The sequence below is a fragment of the Salvelinus fontinalis genome, chromosome 20, assembly GCF_029448725.1.
Source record: "Salvelinus fontinalis isolate EN_2023a chromosome 20, ASM2944872v1, whole genome shotgun sequence".
Lineage (NCBI taxonomy): Eukaryota > Metazoa > Chordata > Actinopteri > Salmoniformes > Salmonidae > Salvelinus > Salvelinus fontinalis.
This window is the reverse complement of record NC_074684.1, coordinates 8,605,450-8,625,954: the sequence shown is the minus strand read 5'-3', so window position 1 is coordinate 8,625,954 and position 20,505 is coordinate 8,605,450. Positions and strand designations below refer to the sequence as shown.

Here is a 20,505-nt window from a genome sequence, read left to right as displayed (position 1 = left end):
GTCGTAGGCGACTCTACAGCGAACTCCGTCGTAGGCGACTCTACAGCGAACTCCGTCGTAGGCGACTCTACAGCGAACTCCGTCGTAGGCGACTCTACAGCGAACTCCGTCGTAGGCGACTCTACAGCGAACTCCGTCGTAGGCGACTCTACAGCGAACTCCGTCGTAGGCGACTCTACAGCGAACTCCGTCGTAGGCGACTCTACAGCGAACTCCGTCGTAGGCGACTCTACAGCGAACTCCGTCGTAGGCGACTCTACAGCGAACTCCGTCGTAGGCGACTCTACAGCGAACTCCGTCGTAGGCGACTCTTATGTCCGCGAGCGCCCGAGTCTGCAACATTAGATGGCAACTGCAGGCAATTTTTTTTTTATTAAGTAGGCCATGTTAATCTTATTTCACAGGTTGATCTCTCTTCTTCGTCTATAAAAGAAATTACCTTGAACAAGTCACAGAAAGCATATGATCTAGAATCGAATTATCAATATAATAAAACTAGGCTTACAATAATATTCTTTCCTTGAAAAGGTAGAGGCATAGGCCTGCATATACGTTGAATAGCAAAGCACTGTGCAGATTCCTACATTTTCAGAACGAGGAGTTTAGGGTATAGAACTTCGGCATAGTGGCCTACTCCCTCCAACATGCTGTTTGTCAGCAACATAGGCCTACTGAATTTCTCTCCATAGATTGGAGGAGTATTATTAGGTTACTAGTGATCGGCACCAATATGGAAAGTCTATTAATTGGCTGCATTTATTTCTATATGAAAAATGGGAGAAGGTGACTGACCTGCACAGGAAGGAAAGTTTCCAGACTGCATGATGATTGAACAGTTTAGATAGGTGTGAATGTTCTGGAAGCATCATTCTAATCAATCATCTGAAAACAATATCGAAACCTGATTGGCCATCAGCGGGACAATAATCGGATGAAGCGCTAAATGGCAGCTGGCAAACATTCATCAGTGATCAGTGTTCGCATCACCAAAATGATGTATGTGACTGCAAAGATCTAACGCTTCTATAGCATAGGCCTAACCGAAAGAGTCACGTTAAATTGATTAGTCATTCTTAAATAATGATGCATAGGCTAACAGCCTACTTATTGGACGTGCATTTTGGTGGCGAGCTGTTTAGTAAGGCCTGCTACCGTGACAGGCCTATTGTCGACCATCAGCTGATCCAGTAAATCATTTCTGAATGACAGTGAAGTGATTAACAGTGCTAATGTCTGCTTTATTTACAGCAAGTTCTAGTAAGAAAAAATGAAGGTAATGATTTACTGTTTTCACACGTTTCTGTGTGTAACGGGTGTTGCTCTCCTCATCCTCGGATGAGGTGAGGAGAGAAGGATCGGTAGACCAATGCGCAGCGAGGTGTGATGACATAATGAATTTATTTAACAAAACGAACACTGACACGAACTATACTTTAGAAATGATACAAAATAACAAACGGACAACGTAGACGAAACCTGAACATGGAACTTACATAACGACAGGAAGAACACACGAGCAGGAAACAGACTACATCAAAACGAAATACAACCGAAACAATCCTGTGTGGTGCGCAGACACAAACACAGGAGACAACCACCCACAAACAAAAGTGAGAATGCCCTACCTAAATATGACTCTTAATTAGAGACAAACGCAAACCACCTGCCTCTAATCAAGAGCCATACCAGGCAAACCAAAAAACAACATAGAAACAGATAACATAGAATGCCCACCCAACCTCACGTCCTGACCAACTAACACACAAAACTAACATAAATAGGTCAGGAACGTGACAGTACCCCCCCCACAAGGTGCGAACTCCGGACGCACCAGCACAAAGTCTAGGGGAGGGTCTGGGTGGGCATCTAACCACGGTGGTGGCTCAGGCTCCGGGCGCGGTTCCCATCCCACCATAATCCATCCTAGCCCCCTCCCTTCAAGAATGTCCACCCTCTTACTTCCCCCACAAAATCCTCCTAATAACAAATCTAATAGTGACAATACCGGGACAGAGAGATAAACCAAGACAGAGGGATAGATAAGACTATAGATGTAGATAAAGAAAGAGAGGGAGATCAGGATAGAGGGGCAACTCCGGACTGAAAGGCAGCTCCGGACAGAGAGACAGCTCTGGACTGATGGGCAGTTCTGGGTATCTAGCCTTTTCAGGCTGAAGGGCAGCTCATGGCTGACTGACGACTCACGACGCTCATGGCAGGCTGACGGCTCTCGACGCTCATGGCAGGCTGACGGCTCTCGACGCTCATGGCAGGCTGACGGCTCTTGACGCTCATGGCGCTCTGACGGCTCTCGACGCTCATGGCGCTCTGACGGCTCTCGACGCTCATGGCGCTCTGACGGCTCTCGACGCTCATGGCGCTCTGACGGCTCTCGACGCTCATGGCGCTCTGACGGCTCTGGCTGCTCATGGCGCTCTGACGGCTCTGGCTGCTCATGGCTCTCTGACGGCTCTGGCTGCTCATGGCTCGCTGGCGGCTCTGGCAGATCCTGTCTGGTTGGCGGCTCTGGCAGATCCTGTCTGGTTGGCGGCTCTGGCAGATCCTGTCTGGTTGGCGGCTCTGGCAGATCCTGTCTGGTTGGCGGCTCTGGCAGATCCTGTCTGGTTGGCGGCTCTGGCAGATCCTGTCTGGTTGGCGGCTCTGGCAGATCCTGTCTGGCTGACGGCTCTAGCGGCTCCTGTCTGGCTGACGGCTCTAGCGGCTCCTGTCTGGCTGACGGCTCTGTAGGCTCATGGCAGACGGGCGGCTTTGCAGGCTCATGGCAGACGGGCGGCTTTGCAGGCTCCTGGCAGACGGATGGCTCAGATGGCGCTGGGGAGACGGATGGCTCAGATGGCGCTGGGGAGACGGATGGCTCAGATGGCGCTGGGGAGACGGATGGCTCAGATGGCGCTGGGGAGACGGATGGCTCAGATGGCGCTGGTGAGACGGATGGCTCTGGCCGGATATGGCGCACTGTAGACCTGGTGCGTGGTGCCGGAACTGGAGGCACCGTGCTAATGATAAGCACCTTCCTACTAGTGCGGGGAGCAGGGACAGGGCACACTGTATCCTCAAAGCCTACTCTACCCCTGATGCGTGGTACCGGCACTGGTGACGCCGGGCTGAGGACAAGCACATCAGGATTAGTAGGGGGAGAATATATAGTGTGTACAGGGCTCTGGAGACGCACTGGTAGCTTAGTGCGTGGGGCCGGAACTGGAGGCACCGGGCTAGATGCACGCACTACAGGGAGAGTGCGTGGAGGAGGAACAGGGCTCTGGAAATGCACTGGTAGCCTAGTGCGTAATGTAGGCACTGTAGGTACTAGGCTGGGGCGGGGAGGTGGCGCTGGAAATACCGGACCGTGCAGGCGTACTGGCTCTCTTGAGCATTGAGCCTGCCCAACCTTACCTGGTTGAATGCTCCCGGTCGCCCTGCCAGTGCGGCGAGGTGGAATAGCCCGCACTGGGCTATGCAGGCGAACCGGGGAAACCATGCGTAAGGCAGGTGCCATGTATGCCGGCCCGAGGAGACGCACTGGAGACCAGACGCGTTGAGCCGGCCTCATGACACCTGGCTCAATGCCCAATCTAGCCCTACCAGTGCGGGGAGGTGGAATAACCCGCACTGGGCTATGCACACGTACAGGAGACACCGTGCGCTCTACTGCGTAACACGGTGTCTGCCCGTACTCCCGCTCTCCACGGTTAGCCTGGGAAGTGGGCGCAGGTCTCCTACCTGCCCTTGGCCCACAACCCCTTAGCCCCCCCCCCCAAGAAATTTTAGGGAATTACTCACGGGCTTTTCGGGCTTCCGTGCAAGACGCGTCCCCTCATAACTCCGGTTCTTTACTCCAGTAGCCTCTGCTCTCCTCAGTGCCTCCACCTGTTCCCATGGGAGGCGATCCCTTCCAGCCAGGATCTCCTCCCATGTGTAGCAACCTTTACCGTCCAATACATCGTCCCAAGTCCATTCCTCCTTCTTGCGCTGTCCCTTACTCCGTTTACCCCGCTGCTTGGCTCTGGATAGGTGGGTGGTTCTGTAACGGGTGTTGCTCTCCTCATCCTCGGATGAGGTGAGGAGAGAAGGATCGGTAGACCAATGCGCAGCGAGGTGTGATGACATAATGAATTTATTTAACAAAACGAACACTGACACGAACTATACTTTAGAAATGATACAAAATAACAAACGGACAACGTAGACGAAACCTGAACATGGAACTTACATAACGACAGGAAGAACACACGAGCAGGAAACAGACTACATCAAAACGAAATACAACCGAAACAATCCCGTGTGGTGCGCAGACACAAACACAGGAGACAACCACCCACAAACAAAAGTGAGAATGCCCTACCTAAATATGACTCTTAATTAGAGACAAACGCAAACCACCTGCCTCTAATCAAGAGCCATACCAGGCAAACCAAAAAACAACATAGAAACAGATAACATAGAATGCCCACCCAACCTCACGTCCTGACCAACTAACACACAAAACTAACATAAATAGGTCAGGAACGTGACACTGTGTGTCAGATTTGTTTTCAGAACTGATCAAAATCAGGGACGCTACAGCCTATATATAATAGGGGTCGACCGATTAATCAGAATTAATTAGGGCCGATTTCATGTTTTCATAACAATTGGAAATCGGTATTTTTGGCCGATATTTTTTTTTTACACCTTTATTTAACTAGGCAAGTCAGTTAAAGAACACATTCTTATTTTCAATGATGGCCTAGGAATGGTGGGTTAACTGCCTTGTTCAGGGGCAGAACGACAGATTTTTACCTTGTCAGCTTGGGGATTCAATCTTGCAACATTACAGTTAACTAGTCCAATGCTCTAACCACCTGCCTCTCATTGCACTCCACAAGGAGCCTGCCTGTTACACGAATGCAGTAAGAAGCCAAGGTAAGTTGCTAGCTAGCATTAAACTTATCTTATAAAAAACAATCAATCATAATCACAAAATAAACTAGTAATATCATCAACCATGTGTAGTTATCTAGCGTGTCCTGCGTTGCATATAATCGATGCGGTGAGCATTCGCAAAAAGGTACCCAACCACAAACATCAATGCCTTTCTTAAAATCAATACACAAGTATATATTTTTAAACCTGAATATTTAGTTAATATTGCCTGCTAACATGAATTTCTTTGTGTCACTTCTCTTGCAACAGAGTCAGGGTATATGCAGCAGTTTGGGCCGCCTAGCTCATTGCAAACTGTGTGAAGACTATTTCTTCCTAACAAAGACAGCCAACTTCGCCAAACGGGGGTTTAACAAAAGCGCATTTGCGAAAAAAGCACAATCGTTGCACGACTGTACCTAACCATAAACATCAATGCCTTATTTAAAATCAATACACAGAAGTATATATTTTTAAACCTGCATATTTAGCTAAAAGAAATCCAGGTTAGCAGGCAATATTAACCAGGTGAAATTGTGTCACTTCTCTTGCGTTCATTGCACGCAGAGTCTGAGTATATGCAACAGTTTGGGCCGCCTGGCTCGTTGCGAACTAATTTGCCAGAATTATACGTAATTATGACATAACATTGAAGGTTGTGCAATGTAACAGAAATATTTAGACTTATGGATGCCACCCGTTAGATAAAATACGGAACGGTTACGTATTTCACTGAAAGAATAAATGTTTTGTTTTCGAGATGAGTTTCCGGATTCGACCATATTAATGACCTAAGGCTCGTATTTCTATGAGTTATGTCATAATTAAGTTTATGATGTGATAGAGCAGTCTGACTGAGCGATGGTAGGCACCAGCAGGCTCGTAAGCATTCATTCAAACAGCACTTTCGTGCGTTTTGCCAGCAGCTCTTCGCAATGCTTCAAGCATTGCGCTGTTTATGACTTCAAGCCTATCAACTCCTGAGATTAGGCTGGTGTAATCGATGTGAAATGGCTAGCTAGTTAGCGGGTGAGCGCTAATAGCGTTTCAAACGTCACTTGCTCTGAGACTTGGAGTAGGTGTTCCCCTTGCTCTGCATGGGGGTGGCTGTTGTCGATGTGTTCCTCGTTCGAGCCCAGGTAGGAGCGAGGAGAGGGACGGAAGCTATACTGTTACACTGGCAATACTAAAGTGCCTACAAGAACATCCAATAGTCAAAGGTATATGAAATACAAATGGTAGAGAGAAATAGTCCTATAATTCCTATAATAACTACAACCTAAAACCTTACCTGGGAATATTGAAGACTCATGTTAAAAGGATTAAAAGGAACCATCAGCTTTCATATGTTCTCATGTTCTGAGCAAGGAACTTAAATGTTAGCTTTCTTACATGGCACATATTGCACTTTTACTTTCTTCTCCAACACTTTGTTTTTGCATTACTTAAACCAAATTAAACATGTTTCATTATTTATTTTAGGCTAAATTGATTTTATTGATGTAAAATAAGTGTTCATTCAGTATTGTTGTAATTGTCATTATTACAAATACATAAAAAAAAAAAAAAAAATTATTATTTTTAATTATTATTATTATTTTCATTATTATTATTTTTATATTATTATTATTATTATATATATTTTTATTTTAAATCGGCCGATTAAATCGGTATCGGCTTTTTTTGGTCCGCCAATAAATCGGTATTGGCGTTGAAAATTCATAAATCGGTCGACCTCTAATTTATAATATTCTTCCCAGATCAACACATGTGTTTTAAGCCATATAAAGAACAGCTACGCATGACTTAATGAAAAGCAGAAAACAGGTACAACATTGTTTCACATAAATAAAAGACAAACAGAAACAGGCAACAGGCTTCAGCTTGCTTCAGTTTCCCTGACAAATAGGCCTAGGAAACTAATTGTATCTAGATGAAGTTGAGTGCACGGGGGGGTAAGTATCGTCCATAAAAGGTTTTGCTCGTCAAAAAGGCACGTAAGCGAGGGACACACACACACACGCTTCTGAGTAGAAGAACCCGCAAACACCTTCACTACGTCAGAGCTACCTCATACATACCATGTGACCGCATGTAGTACAGAAAGCAACTTGCTGACAGACAGGTAATGTGATTAGTCTGCAAAGGACAGGAGATTCATTTTATGAGGAAAATCAAGCTTGACGACAACGTTGAGGTTAGCCACCACCACCAGATCAATTTTATTATTTGAAGAATGAGTACCGGACCCAGTGGAAACCCGTCATTCAGGGCAGGTGGGGCAGAGCACATTTTTAGCACAAAATATATATATATTTTTTTTTTAATAAAAAATATATATTATAATTGGGGAATGCCTGTTTTGCATGTTATTTTGGCATTAATGTGTGTCACATATGAATCATTCAGTTAATAAATCCATATACACACAGTCTCTTTTTTGTGTTCTTGAGGAAGGCAGCTCCAATATGCAGGTGTTTCAGCCTAGCTCAGTGCTTTCTGTGGTGGTGGGGCGAGCCAGCAGAAAATAGGAGCACTGCACCGTGATTAGCTCAGATTTCTGTCACTCATGGGGACAGTACGTCATCACCAAGTTTAAGTCCTTAGTAAGGGTAGACATCCAAAATGTCAGCCCTTTGGGTCCTGCCATAAAGTTATTACAAGTGCACATCCACGAAGGCTCAAGGTCATTGGCGACATACAAAATTATGTCAAATCACATTATATGTACAGTAGCTTTGATTGGACTGATCATGTCAACATCTTACTTTCAAAGTCTTAGCTAGCAGTCATCATCATGAATCAAGTCGACAATCTACTGGCAAAACCTTTTTAACCCTTGTCATATGAAGAGAAATAATGAAGAGAATGAATAATTATAGATAAAACCTATAATAATCGGTGCTCATCAGCCATTGGACAAAAAGATTACACAACAAGTTGGAAATCGCTAATTCAACAATGACTCATTTGGAAGAAATCAGTGGCTAACTGCAAGCACTGCAAAGAAACCACTAACATTAGCCTGCTATTCAATAGAGTTCCCACCATAAATCCAGAGAACGCCAGACTTTGATGACAAAGTTTGATGACAAAATTTGCCCGCAAAGGACCGCCGCGCCACCTTCACAAGGCGAGTCCAAAAATGTCTTGTATGCTGCTGCATAAATGATGTAATATGCCAGGGAGAAATGTATACTGTAGCTAAGAAAGTAATAATAAGTGTATGTTGTGTAGTAAGCTGTTAGTGGCCCATGTCCCTCGCCCTAATAATTTGGTCTATTTTCACCAACGCGGTGTTGTAAACACATCGTTCGTAGCCTGGTGTGTGCTTGTTTGACAACTTTTTTTGTACCGCTTTGACAGTGCTACCGATAGCAGTGGTGGCGCTTGGCTTGCACGTGTCAAATTAAAATAGATACGGTCACCCTCAAAATGACCAACGTACTAAAAGTCAAGGGCACAATCTACCCACTCCCAGCGAAATGCTAGGTTAGGTAGTGTAGGATCAGAAAAAAGAACGACAGACATTGCAACTCAAAGCAGTACTCCACAGTACGCGGATGGCCGCCAGTCATCCCAACCTTTGGAACATTTCATTAATTAGTAGCCTGTACTTCTCACAATGAAATGCCTTTCTTATCATTCCAAAACAATAGACTACAGTGCCTCCTTATTTGACTGTCTATAACCATGGATTCCCTCCATTCTGCTTCTAAAATGGGCACTATCCTGTCCATTGCCACTGATCCTGGTACAGTGTGTCCCAGTCCCTGATATAGGCTTACATACTGTATACGTAAACAGTGTGTACAACCAGATAGCTACAGAACTCTGTGTTGTGCTGTACAGCAGCGATGCGACTCAGCAGCAGCAGTGCTTGTCAGAGAACACTGAACACCGCTGGGCTCTGGGCGGCTGCTGCACCGTCACGGTCACACCGGCTCAGCCGCCATACCCAACACACACACTGACGAGCCACCACACCTGAACACAGGGCCTCAGAGAGGATGGGAAGGAGGGAGAGGGATGGAGGAGTAGAAACCAAGAAAGGGGGTGGGGATGGATGGAGAGCTAGGGGGCAAGAGAGGGACAAGAGAGGGACAGACACAGACGGAGTGACGGGGGAGGGTGCAAGAAAGAGATGGAAAAAAGAAAGATGGAGAGAAATTGCAAGAGAGAGATGGAAAGACAGAGAAGGAAAGAAAGCATGGGAGAGAGAGAGAGAGAAAGGACAGGGAGGGACAAAGAGCTAGCCCCTAAACAGCTGCTGTATTCCTCACATTGCACCTCCAATCCAAATTCCACAGCCGAGCTGTGAAGGACCGGGGCTTGGCTGAGTCAGCGCTTTCACACACAGCTGAGCTGAGCCTCCACAAAATGCAGGGATGCTCTGGCTACGGCACGCATAGGGGCTCATAAAGCACCCACTCTTTTCTCATTCACTAGCTCGCTACCACAGGCTTTCGCTGGCCTGCCTGTGCCCCATAATTAACCCATCACCACAACACCTTTGACGTTAAACACCTCACCACAGAATACATTGTTTATTGCTATCTAATAGTATAATTTGGGGAACTTGGCATGTGGCAATGTTTCTTTTGTTGGTCCTGCTTATGTTGAAGAATGATTGTAATGCACCGTCTGTTTGCGTCATATCAATCTGTCTGTGAGTGTGTGTACGTTTGTACGCGGGTGTGTGCACATCTGTCTGTAGGCATATTTCCCCAACCACACCCAGCAAAGGACACAAAACATACAGAGGGCACGAGCTAGTGGGGGAGAAGGAGAGAAAACCAGGCTGGGAGGAAGCGGAGGTGAATTACTTGGAACAACCATTCTATTACAGCTGGTGTTCCTGTGCCAAGCCCTCTGTGTTTGGAAGCAACATCCCGTGATAGAGAGGGAGCCAAACTAAAAGCCTAGAGAGATCCTGGTTTTTCTGCGCGTTACTTATTAACTCAGGCCCAGCTTCTCAGCCCTGAAGGAGTGCTGATCTAAGATCAGGCCCCCCCCCCACCGTCATGTAATCGTATTCATTATGATCTAAGAAGGCTAAACTGATACAAGATCAGCACTCCTACTCTAAGACGCTGAACCTGTTTTAAGAGCTGCTAATAGTTTTCATCCTGAGGTTGAAGGTAGTATATCTGGGCACGGATCCAATATGTGACGACACTTTTTTAAACAGTTCCAGTATCTACCAGATAGGCAACCAACTGGAATTGATACTTCAGTTTATTCAGGAAATAAACTGACTTGAAATGGAATTGATCCAAACCCCTGCTTAACAGAAGCCCTCTGGGTCCTCTCCCTCTGCCCTGCTACCACAGAAACCCCAGCCCAGTATGCCTAAAAGAGGGGTAAAGACAGAAGTATGCAAGGTGTCTTTGCCAATTGGCTCTGCATCAATTTCAGCCAGAACTAGCAGGCCTTGCATCGATTCATCCTTTCAAGTGATAAATTATTTGGGAAAACAATGTTGCTCTGTGTCATTGGTCTAGACTTGGCTGGCAGAGGGAGGGAGGAAATAGAAGAGTGGCTAATTGTTCCTTTGGGTTTGATTAATTTAGAAGTACAGTTATGCTCCCTATTCAGCCCGTGTGTGTGTGTGTGTGTGTGTGGTGTGTGTGTACACCATCATACGTTTTAGGATGGTTGTGACTTGTGAGTTAGGCCACAGGGAAAACACTTGATTCCAGGGCCATTTTTTGTATGAAATGAACAACGAGAAACCATTTTGAAACCGAAAGCAGAAATGTGTTTTTTTATTTAATATATATACACCATTTACCTATTTGGACAGGTAGAAAGAGTGTGTGTGTGTGTGTGTGTGTGTGTGTGTGTGTGTGTGTGTGTGTGTGTGTGTGTGCGTGTGCGTGTGCGTGGCCTGCGTAAGTGTCTGCGTGTGTGTTCATATTCACACACACCAAAATGTTCTGTAAATACAGCCTGGCCAGCTGGCTCCACAGGCAGGAGAGGAGAGGGATTGAAGGTTCACCCCAGCGCCAGAGGGAGTATGGGGAGCCCCGGGGGAGAGCAGACAGACAGCCATTTACCAACCTCCTGGTCCTCGGAGGCTGCTAATAAACAGAGCTGTACCCTCTGGGAGAGAATGGTGAGAAAAACCAGAGCCAGTCATGCATACTGTATGCAGGAGCTTAGCTTCCTTCTGCAGCTGTAATATAGTATTTATCCTCAGCTTCACTTTCTTTTGGTTAGGTAGTTTGTTTCGTAGATTAGAGCTGGGAACCCCCTCTTAGAAGCGGGTATGTGTGCCATTTGAAGTATGGAGGAGGGTGTACAAATGTGACAGACTGCTGGTCTGCTATTATTTAGGCTACTTCAACTGTCTGATATGGAGTGACAGTTCAGGGAAGGCACCCACTTTGAGGCAAGACATGACATGGGCCACCCTCAGACTCCATAGTACCCTTTTGTGATTGTGAACTCACTGCAGTACAGGAGTGACCAACACAATAGAGCCAAGCCACTTCCTGGTATGACATCATGTGCCCAAAGAGCCCATCTGCCAGTCCCGGTGTTTCCTGTTAGCTGCCCCTGTGGAATCTCCACACAGGAAACAGTATAACATCAAGAATCATGACAAGGATGTCCAGACCCTTGGCATCACAATCAACCCTCATCATCAGCATTCAAAGACCCTTTTAGCTTCTACCATGCCCATCTGCACCTGGCCTGGGTAGTGTGTGTGTGTGTGTGTGTGTGTGTGTGTGTGTGTGTGTGTGTGTGTGTGTGTGTGTGTGTGTGTGTGTGTGTGTGTGTGTGTGTGTGTGTATGTGTATGTGTGTGTGTGTGTCTGTGTCTGTGTCTGTGTCTGTGTCTGTGTCTGTGTCTGTGTCTGTGTCTGTGTCTGTGTCTGTGTCTGTGTCTGTGTAAGATATCTTCACCACCACAACCACTGCATAAACAGAGGTGAAGCTACTAAACAGAGACACACCGCACCAGAACCAAAGTTCCTTCAAACAGGGATTGTTGTTTCTTCTGTTCTGTGAGTGATCCAACTCATATCTGGACAACTTCTCAGGCTACAAAGAAGTACATGCTAGTATAGTATTATATAATATAGAATTAGGCCTATAACATGGTTATTATTATTGTATAGTGCTGTAACAGTCATTATCAATATTTAGAATTAACATCATTTTCCATTTCCAAATTTTAAAAAAAGCTGCTAATACAATGATGTTAGGCCTACATGTTGAATACATGTTAATTTAAGTGAAAGGTTCTTTCCAATCTTCTGTTTACTACGCTGTTGGCCCTCATCTGAGGTGGTGAGTGTTATGAGGACATAATAAAAGGATATGGTGAACTAGGCCTGGTCCATTCACTGATGGCTGCAGTTTATACAAGGGTCTCCATTTCAACCAAAATGAGGTCACCAAACAACTAAGTGATGAAAAGCAAACCTTATACTGTTTGTCTTTACTGTTGTGGGCTGAGCATTAAAGGGGATACGAGCGGTGACAAATAGGCCTAAGTCATTACTAGGCAGCCTAGTTATAGGCCTATAACCTCATAGTATACTATCTATTCTTGATGACGTAGGCCTATGTTTTGAGTGTCACGTTTTGTGAACATTAAAGTCCAAGTGAACTGTGTTTTTTGAAGTTAAGTGTCCCATCCATCGATGGGGAATGCTGTTTCATGTAACAGGCCTGGGTGTCCATTCTGCTATGAAACACCTGTCATATCATGTCATCAAACCTTGTTGTGAGCTTTGACGACAAAAGTAGGACACCAACGGCGAGCTGCTTTATTTCAGTATGCTACCTCTACTTGAAAAACACTACAACCCCTTAGCCTATATGAAGCAGACAAGTATGTTTTGATAGTTTGTCTATGGTGTTTGTAAAGATGAAATATTTTCCTGAATAAAAGCAATCTTTGAGGACCTTATTGCAGTACCTATTTGAGTGTTTCCCACTTAGTTAGCCATCACCCCTGGACTCCGGCTGTGTCCGTGTCAACACGGGGAAATGTCAAAATGAAATCACACTTGGCACTTTGTCATTTCGCTAAGGCATGCCCCGGCAACAGAGTTACCACAGGGCCAGTCTTAGAAAATTTGAGTCGCATTCCACATACGTGCTCGAACCAACCCCCCCCCCCCCCCCCCCCCCCACCCCCCACCCACAAGGTTGTCACAAGCACAGTTAGTTTATTCAACACATTATTTTGCTATTTATGTGTGCGTGTGGTCCTGTGTGCTTCGCTTTGCTTTTCTTTTCACTGACTGTGAGGAGAGGTTACAAAATTGCAAACGTTCCATGACATTTGGGGCTCACGCTAGGCCCCTGCCTGCCTGCCTACTACCACCACCACCACGTCTACAACAAATGGCAACAATGTCACCGTTCTTCTGTTGTTAGTTTATAAAGTCAATTTGTTATGGGTCACGAATCAAGTGCGATAGAAAGTACCTCAAAGCAGTCATACTCCACTCCAAAATCTCAATGGCCCGACAACTAGCTTGCAGTTAAAATGTAAGTGTGGAGGTGGCCTAGGCTAAGAGGATAGCAGATCCTCCATGGGCCTAGTACTGAGGTCTCTACTACTATAAAAGGAGTGTTGTGAAAGGGAGGGACACAATGCACCAACATTATCATCTTACATAAAAAGAAATGGGGGGAAAAAAACTTACCCCAATCTAGAAACTCCAATATGTTTTTCTCTCTTCTGAGGGGTGAGTTGTTGCACTCATCATAAAGGCAGATAAGGATATCCAATAGCGTTTCCACACTAAGGCATTGGCCATTTGACTGAGCTGGGCCGTCCAGGATCAGCTTCTCCAGTTTCTTCAAACGGACCTCTCCCGACATGATTCGAACTGTAGTCTGGTGATGGCAGTAGTGGAAATTATAGAAACTCACTTAAATAGTTAAGCCTTGTATTCAGGCTTACCGGTGACGAACAGAAGTTGGTCTAGCTTGTCTCACCTTGTAGCAAAATGGAAAAAAAACTTTGAAGTTTTGATCCAAGCAAGTTACTAGCGAGCTAAAATAGATCTATCATGATCCACCTCTCACAAAGGTATCGATAGAGTATCTCGGAGTTGTGCGAGACATGTACATTTTCCTCATTTTATTTAGTTAGCTAATCTATTCCCCCAAGACACATAAAGAATTCACAATTACCAGACCCTGCCCTGGCCGGCAGATTTTGACGTATTGTTAGCCTAATGAAAGCCGCTGGTATTATTTCCTTTCGTATTTTTCTGGTCTTCTGGCAAAAATCCAAGCAATGAAAATATTACCCGTGACAATGCAGTTATAGCAATCCCCTGAGTTATTATCTGTGGTTATCAATTCTGCAGCGACAAAAATGCATCAACATTAGATCTGCAATGCTACAAAGCCCCAATGCCCCTCCTCTGTTGAGTCTGAGAATGGAAGGGCGAAAGGCTTAGCTAGCTAGTTTTTTTATTTTAATTCCAAATCTTCTAAAATCATCTGCCTGGCCCTCTTCACAGTTTAAAACGGTGGTTCGAATATATGTCCATTGCTGTATCCGTCGAAAATGCGGTTTCTCGGACGAGTTGAACGCGTTCCTGTCAAGAAAAAAAAAGCGATATTCTTGCTTATACCAATCCAGGACACTGCCTTCCTCCCTGGTCGCTTGCCGTCTCCAGCTACTGCTTGCTGCTGCAGGCAAAATCCCAGCTCATCATGGCGACCGTCACAGCATCTGCTGTGCTGTGGCTGTGGGGCGCAAGGGTATACTGCAAGGATAGTCAATAATATTGTGAATGGAAACTGTGGCCGTCGGTGTGGAATGGAATGACACATTTACGGTAAGAACGAAAACCTGGCCCATTAATGGCCTAAACATATATATATTTTTATGCACATTATTTTGAGCAAGCAACTAACACTAAATCATTTTTGGATAGGCTACACCCAAAGTAGCTTACCTGGCTAGCTTTTTTCTTTAGTTATTAACAGGCAGGAAAATTTGAATAATTGAACCTCACCAGAAGTCAAATATGTTAACTATTGACTTCATTGATTGACAAAAATATTCATATTATCTCTACATTGTCTTTTAGCGAGCCTATCAATCAATGTTGGTATTCTTGCAGCTTATTGTGAGAATAAAAGTACTGCTAACATAATGGTGTTGAACTATCAACATGAAATATCAACATGAAAGGCATTTACATTTCAAAGTTAATAGTTCAAACGTTATGGATTTCAGAGTTGAAAAGAGTTTTCAGAAACTATAACATTTAATTTTTATCTTCCACCACCCCTTTGATTTAGCAGGTATAACATAATTGTGTTGTATTCTTTGCTATTAAACAAGCGTATCAGGGCCCAGGGGTTGAAATAATTCAGTTTTAAAATATATTATTATTTCAACACATGCTAGCACTGGGTCAAGAAAGTGCCAAATTGGATCTGATGACCTGCTTGGAACAATTGCGCCCCCTGGCGAATTTTTTGCAGCCTAAAATTTTCTGGTTGCTACAGATTGGTAGATTTATCCGTCATCCACAAGGTGATTAAAAAGTTACTTTTATTTATTTATTTCAAGTTTGTCAATTTAATATTAACAATGATAAACATAGAATCTCTGCCAAGTGAGCATCTACTTTAGTCGGATGCAAAATATTGTAGCCTAGATTCCTCTTCAAGATTGTGTCTCCTATAGTCAATGAACAAATGGAAATAAATTACTAGGATGAAAACAGTTAATATCGTTTTGAAACGATATTAACTGTGATACAAATTAAATGAACACAATTATGCTCTAGCCGGGTCAATTAAATATCCTATACGACTGAACCGTAAGTGGATTGTTGTCTGGCCCTGCACATGTCTAGCGCTTTCAACTGGCTTGCCTCCCACTCTTGCCTTGTCCTCAGACTTGCTCAATGATTATTGGCCTACATTGCCCACTTGAATCCTGGGCAGTTAGTTACAAGTGGAGCAATTCAGGTGCAAAACATTACATTTCTTCAAATATTTGAGATAAGGCAGGATACCATGATCAGGAAGTTAGTGACAACAATGTAATGTCATGTAAATAATTAGGGCTACAACTTCAATATTGACCTTTACACACAGCTTCCTTTTCTCATTTGAGATGCTCAAAATAATAGGCCTACTCTTCTGCTGTTCTGCTGAAGTCAAGTCCATGCAAATGTGCAGTAGGCCTGTACTTTAGATTTGGGTAAATGTCATTTTAAGCCTCTTTCCCTATAATTATCATATTTCAAACCATAAAATTAGAAAATATGTTTGATTTAACAATCATGTGATAATGGGCATAGAGAGGGGGATTTTGACTGTGTTTACACAGGTAGCCTAATTCTGATCTTTTACCCAATTATTGGCAACTGATCTGATTGATCAAAATACTAATAATTGGCCTAAAGAGCACAGATAAATTAAACAGCTTTTCTAATGCAGATGTAAGATGTTAATTAACACTATTGTTGTGGATTGTAAGAGCTGGCAGGCCTTTGATTGAGGATGATTTGCACGTTGAGAGAATCAGATGTATCTGTGCTTTGAACCAGGGACCTGTCTTGGCTTTGATTGGGAAGGGTGAAAGACTGCCAAATATCATACAAGAGGAATCTTAATTGACTAAATTATGGGTCGAAGTGGAAGGAAAGGTTTTGTGTGTTTTGTGATTTCAAGAGATCACTGAGATCCCTAGGCTATGTATAGGCTGACCCAATATAGCTGGTTTGAATTCACATGTCTACTGTGGTGTTTCTAATCATCAGACAATCTTATTGCATATTCCAACCTTACATTACAAGCTACTTGTTTGTGTGAAAAGATCATACATTCACTGATGTGGATATGATTGTAATCTACATTGTAAATCAGTACGACTGATTTCTTAAATTATCGTTTCATGTGTCTGTAGATTTAAGGATGTAGTGATTGATGTATGCAGACTTGGGTCAAATGTCAAATCCTTTGGTGCTTGGAGTTTGCACTTTTGGCAGTATTCCATGGGCAACGTAGTAGGTAAACTAAATCATGCCTAGTTTAATTGAAAGTATTTGACATGGCCCAGGTCTGGATGTACCAATGTAGCAATAGATTTTAGGTATTTTAATTATTAAAATAGCCTAGAATATAGTAGCTGCAGAGCATAGAGTGTGGTTTTCAGATGTGGCTAGCAATGGTCCCCCTTGACAGTCATCTGTCATTTGTTCTTCCTGTGTCCTCCTTTAGTTTGTCTGACATCTCTAAGCAAATAAGCCCCAATACACAAACACAGACAGGGCCCATTCTAGGGCCACCAACCTCTCTTCTAATGTTTGCGTGACAAAAAAGGCAAGGCAAATCCTGCTATGGAATCAGATAATCACCACCATGTGAAGAGCCTCCCAATCCACATCGACTCTTGGATTAACTGTCTGTTTGGCTAATAATTTTAATCTGTCGGAGGGGCAGAAGGGGTGATGGGTTTGGAATAAACATGTAATCCCGTTGCCCCCTACTCCCCAGAGTCCCCACACCAGTGATGGGCCATAAATGGGACCCTTGATCAACTAAAATAGCTGCCAGACAGACAGAAATAAACACACTGACATACTGTTGCCAGACTGGGCTTGCTTTACATTGTCCAGTGGAATGCACACGTTAGGGTGTGTAGACAACAGTAATACTGAGAGGTTGCAGCCCAGGTTCACAGGGTCAGGGGCTGTCTGGGAACACATGTGCAGATGTAGACAACATGAGGAAGAGTCCATGGAAAGACATTTGTTTTCAAAAAAAATAAGTATTATGCAATGGTAATATTTAGCCTCTTTAAAGAAATATACTTTAGTATTGATCAAAATATTGCATCAATCAAAAAAGAGTACATCCTTTGTGATGATTTTGAAATATACAGGATGCAGACATTTACTCCAACCTATTTGTAATCCTCTCATCCTGCAAACTAGCAATAATTAAAACTACCTCAAATAAAGTAGGCTAATACATGTATGCCTCTGGATCAATTCAATATTTCCAACCCACAACAATCCAATAACTATACTGTCTTTAGGAGTCTTCTTACCGCAAACATCTCTGCAAAAGCTATGCTTTTGTGACAAGCATCCAAGACTTCCCATTGATATTGAGCAGACTGAATTTTACCAATGCTTTGTATGAAATTGTAGGTTATACATTGTAGAAATCCCTGTATGATTCTAGAGGAATGGTGTTCAAAGGACCCTATTACATGAAACGGATACAATACATCGTTTGGGAGATGGTTGCCTTTCAAGTATGGCACTTCTGATGTCTTGACCGGGACGTGGCTTCTAATGTCACACCTTTGTTGAGATAGCCTATCGGTCCCCCTCCCCATCCCCCTCCTCCTCCTCCTCAATGTGCGAATGACTGACTGGGAAGGCCAGGGGCTTATAAGGGCCGGCCGATGTCAGAGTGCCACTGTCTCTCTCTGAGCTACTTTGCAGCTGTACTTCTCTTCTCTCTGCTGGACACGATACCCTCTTAGAAGATTTACGATGGATTTGCTCCGTGTTTGCGTTTTGTGCGCTGCTGCTTTCGTCACCGTCTCCAAGGCTTTTACGCACAACGACATGAAGGATGCCCTGCTTCAAAAACTTGGGCTGGATGATGTTCCGAAAATTCACAAAAGGGATTTGGAGAATCTTGTCATCCCGACGCACATTAAGAATAAATACCTGTCAATGCTGAAACTGCACCACGACAGGCGGCGCAGGTCTCTGCCGAGCTTGGCGGGAATCCTGAGGGGAATTCGAGGAAATGCAGGTAAAATCATTTTACAGTACAGACATAAATAAAATGCTTCCTAAATCTGAATAATTTTTATTTGAATGTTGTCAGACCTATTTTTTTGGTATAGGAGCACACATTTACGTTTTTATTCATTTGTGCGCCCTCATGGTTCTGTATTTAGTGCACGCGTGCATTCCAAACCATTCATATTTTTTTCGGATGTTATATTCCACACCTAAGCATTTCTATGTTCTGTTTTATTAGATATCTCTGGGGAGTTTGTGTACTCGGACACCACTCGGCAACGGATGGTCTTCGATATGGATACCCGCATCCCCCATAACAGCGAGGTGACCATGGCCGAACTGAAACTGTACAATAAAGCCCCTCACAAGCGCTCCATGCCCGAGAGGAGGAACCACCGGCCAGTCAACAACGCCAGAGTCTCCATCTACTGGGTAGATATGCTGGAGAACGGCTCTAACAGAACCTCTCTGGTGGACTCACGGTAAGATTTTACGCAAAGCCATGTCGTGTCCAGATCATTTCCGTTAGGCTATGTGTTATCCTTTGTTCTTATCATTTAGACCCTATGTGCAAGGTTTTTAATCAACCATTTATTTCCTGTAGGTTGATCCCCATCCATGAGACCGGCTGGAAAAGCTTTGATGTCACGCAGGCTTTGCACTATTGGTCAAAGACGCAGCAAAAAACACCTATGCACCTGGAGGTGTGGATCGAGGGCGAGAGACCTGGCAGCTACGCAGCAGAATTAGCCAAGAGTGTCCACTTTACCACCCAGGACCAGGCGGACAACACCTTGGGAAAACCTGAGCTGGTCCTCTACACGCTCAACCTCGAAGAGTTTGGGTAAGACGCTCTTTGATATGCAGAATGTATAAACATTGTAACACCGGTCCGGTGACAATTACCACAATTATCATACCTTTTAGGCTACACATCAATTGGTACAAGTTAACTAACGACTCCCTATTTGGTTTCCGCATAGGTCTCGAGGCGACTGTGAAAACAACCCAGATAAGGACACGTGCTGCAGAGATAAATACTTCATCAATTTCCGCGCGCTCACGTGGACCCAGTATTGGATCATCGAGCCAGAGGGATACCAGGCCTACAGATGCGCCGGGGGATGCAAGCAGCCCAAGCGCAACTATGGCTACGGGGAGAGGAAGTGTAGCATCGCAGAGAGCGCTCCGCTGCCAATTATGTACCTGGTCAAGAAGGGCGACTACACCGAGATAGAAGTGGCCGAGTTCCCCAACATGATCGTGGAGTCATGTGCCTGCACTATGGACAACGTCTCCATAGTTTGAAGTTAAGTGTTTGGGACTGGGCAGGGCAGGGCAGGGCAGGACACCTCCAAATGGACTTACAGTACTTTTCTATTTAAAATAGGAATTCTCAGGGAGAGTTGCAGACCATAATAAGAGGGAGCATGGCAGATCTCTTGAGATAAACTAACCAAGCACTTTATTATATTTTGTAAATAATTCATTCATAAGTTTGCCTTTGTAGGAATAGTATACTGTACCACTCAGAAGAAAATGTCAGATTTTATCTCAGATGTTATATTTTTGAGCTGTAAATACTATGGATTTCATGATTAAATGTAACATATTTTCTTTAATTAAGAAGTCTTATTTTGTTATTTGTCATGAAGCGTGATTGGGAAAATCACACTGACAGCCATTAAGGTATCCTCACACCCACCACAGATACACTTGACTTCATCTAAGCCTACATACACATTGTCATCCTCATTTAGCACTGTATTTAGTTGGTAATGATAAGTCAATAACCATTATTTATCTAATGATAT

The 20,505-nt window shown here is 44.1% G+C and overlaps 2 protein-coding genes across 9 annotated transcripts in view; one reads left to right on the top strand and one right to left on the bottom strand.

Moving 5' to 3' along the window:
• Window positions 1–14,123, bottom strand: part of LOC129817244 (serine/threonine-protein kinase MRCK alpha-like) — a 99,120-nt gene extending 84,997 nt beyond the window's left edge. For all 8 annotated transcript variants that reach the window (XM_055872285.1, XM_055872292.1, XM_055872287.1 and 5 more), the window contains exon 1: window positions 13,592–14,123. In XM_055872285.1, coding sequence (XP_055728260.1) covers window positions 13,592–13,769 — 178 coding nt within the window. In that variant the 5' untranslated portion in view covers window positions 13,770–14,123. The remainder of the gene's footprint in view (window positions 1–13,591) is intronic.
• Window positions 14,124–14,718: 595 nt separating this feature from the next.
• Window positions 14,719–20,243, top strand: LOC129817248 (left-right determination factor 2-like). The gene is made up of 4 exons (XM_055872303.1): window positions 14,719–18,698; window positions 18,930–19,173; window positions 19,296–19,535; window positions 19,675–20,243. The coding sequence occupies exons 1-4, from the start codon at window positions 18,431–18,433 to the stop codon at window positions 19,997–19,999; spliced, it is 1,077 nt and encodes a 358-aa protein (XP_055728278.1). The 5' UTR covers window positions 14,719–18,430; the 3' UTR covers window positions 20,000–20,243.
• The last annotated feature ends 262 nt before the right edge of the window (window positions 20,244–20,505 follow it).

Coding starts and splice junctions, on each gene's coding strand:
- LOC129817248 (XM_055872303.1), top strand. CDS start 18,431: ATGGATTTGCTCCGTGTTTGCGTTTTGTGCGCTGCTGCTTTCGTCACC. Junction 19,174..19,295: donor ACCTCTCTGGTGGACTCACG/GTAAGATTTTAC, acceptor TATTTCCTGTAG/GTTGATCCCCATCCATGAGA. Junction 19,536..19,674: donor CTCAACCTCGAAGAGTTTGG/GTAAGACGCTCT, acceptor GTTTCCGCATAG/GTCTCGAGGCGACTGTGAAA.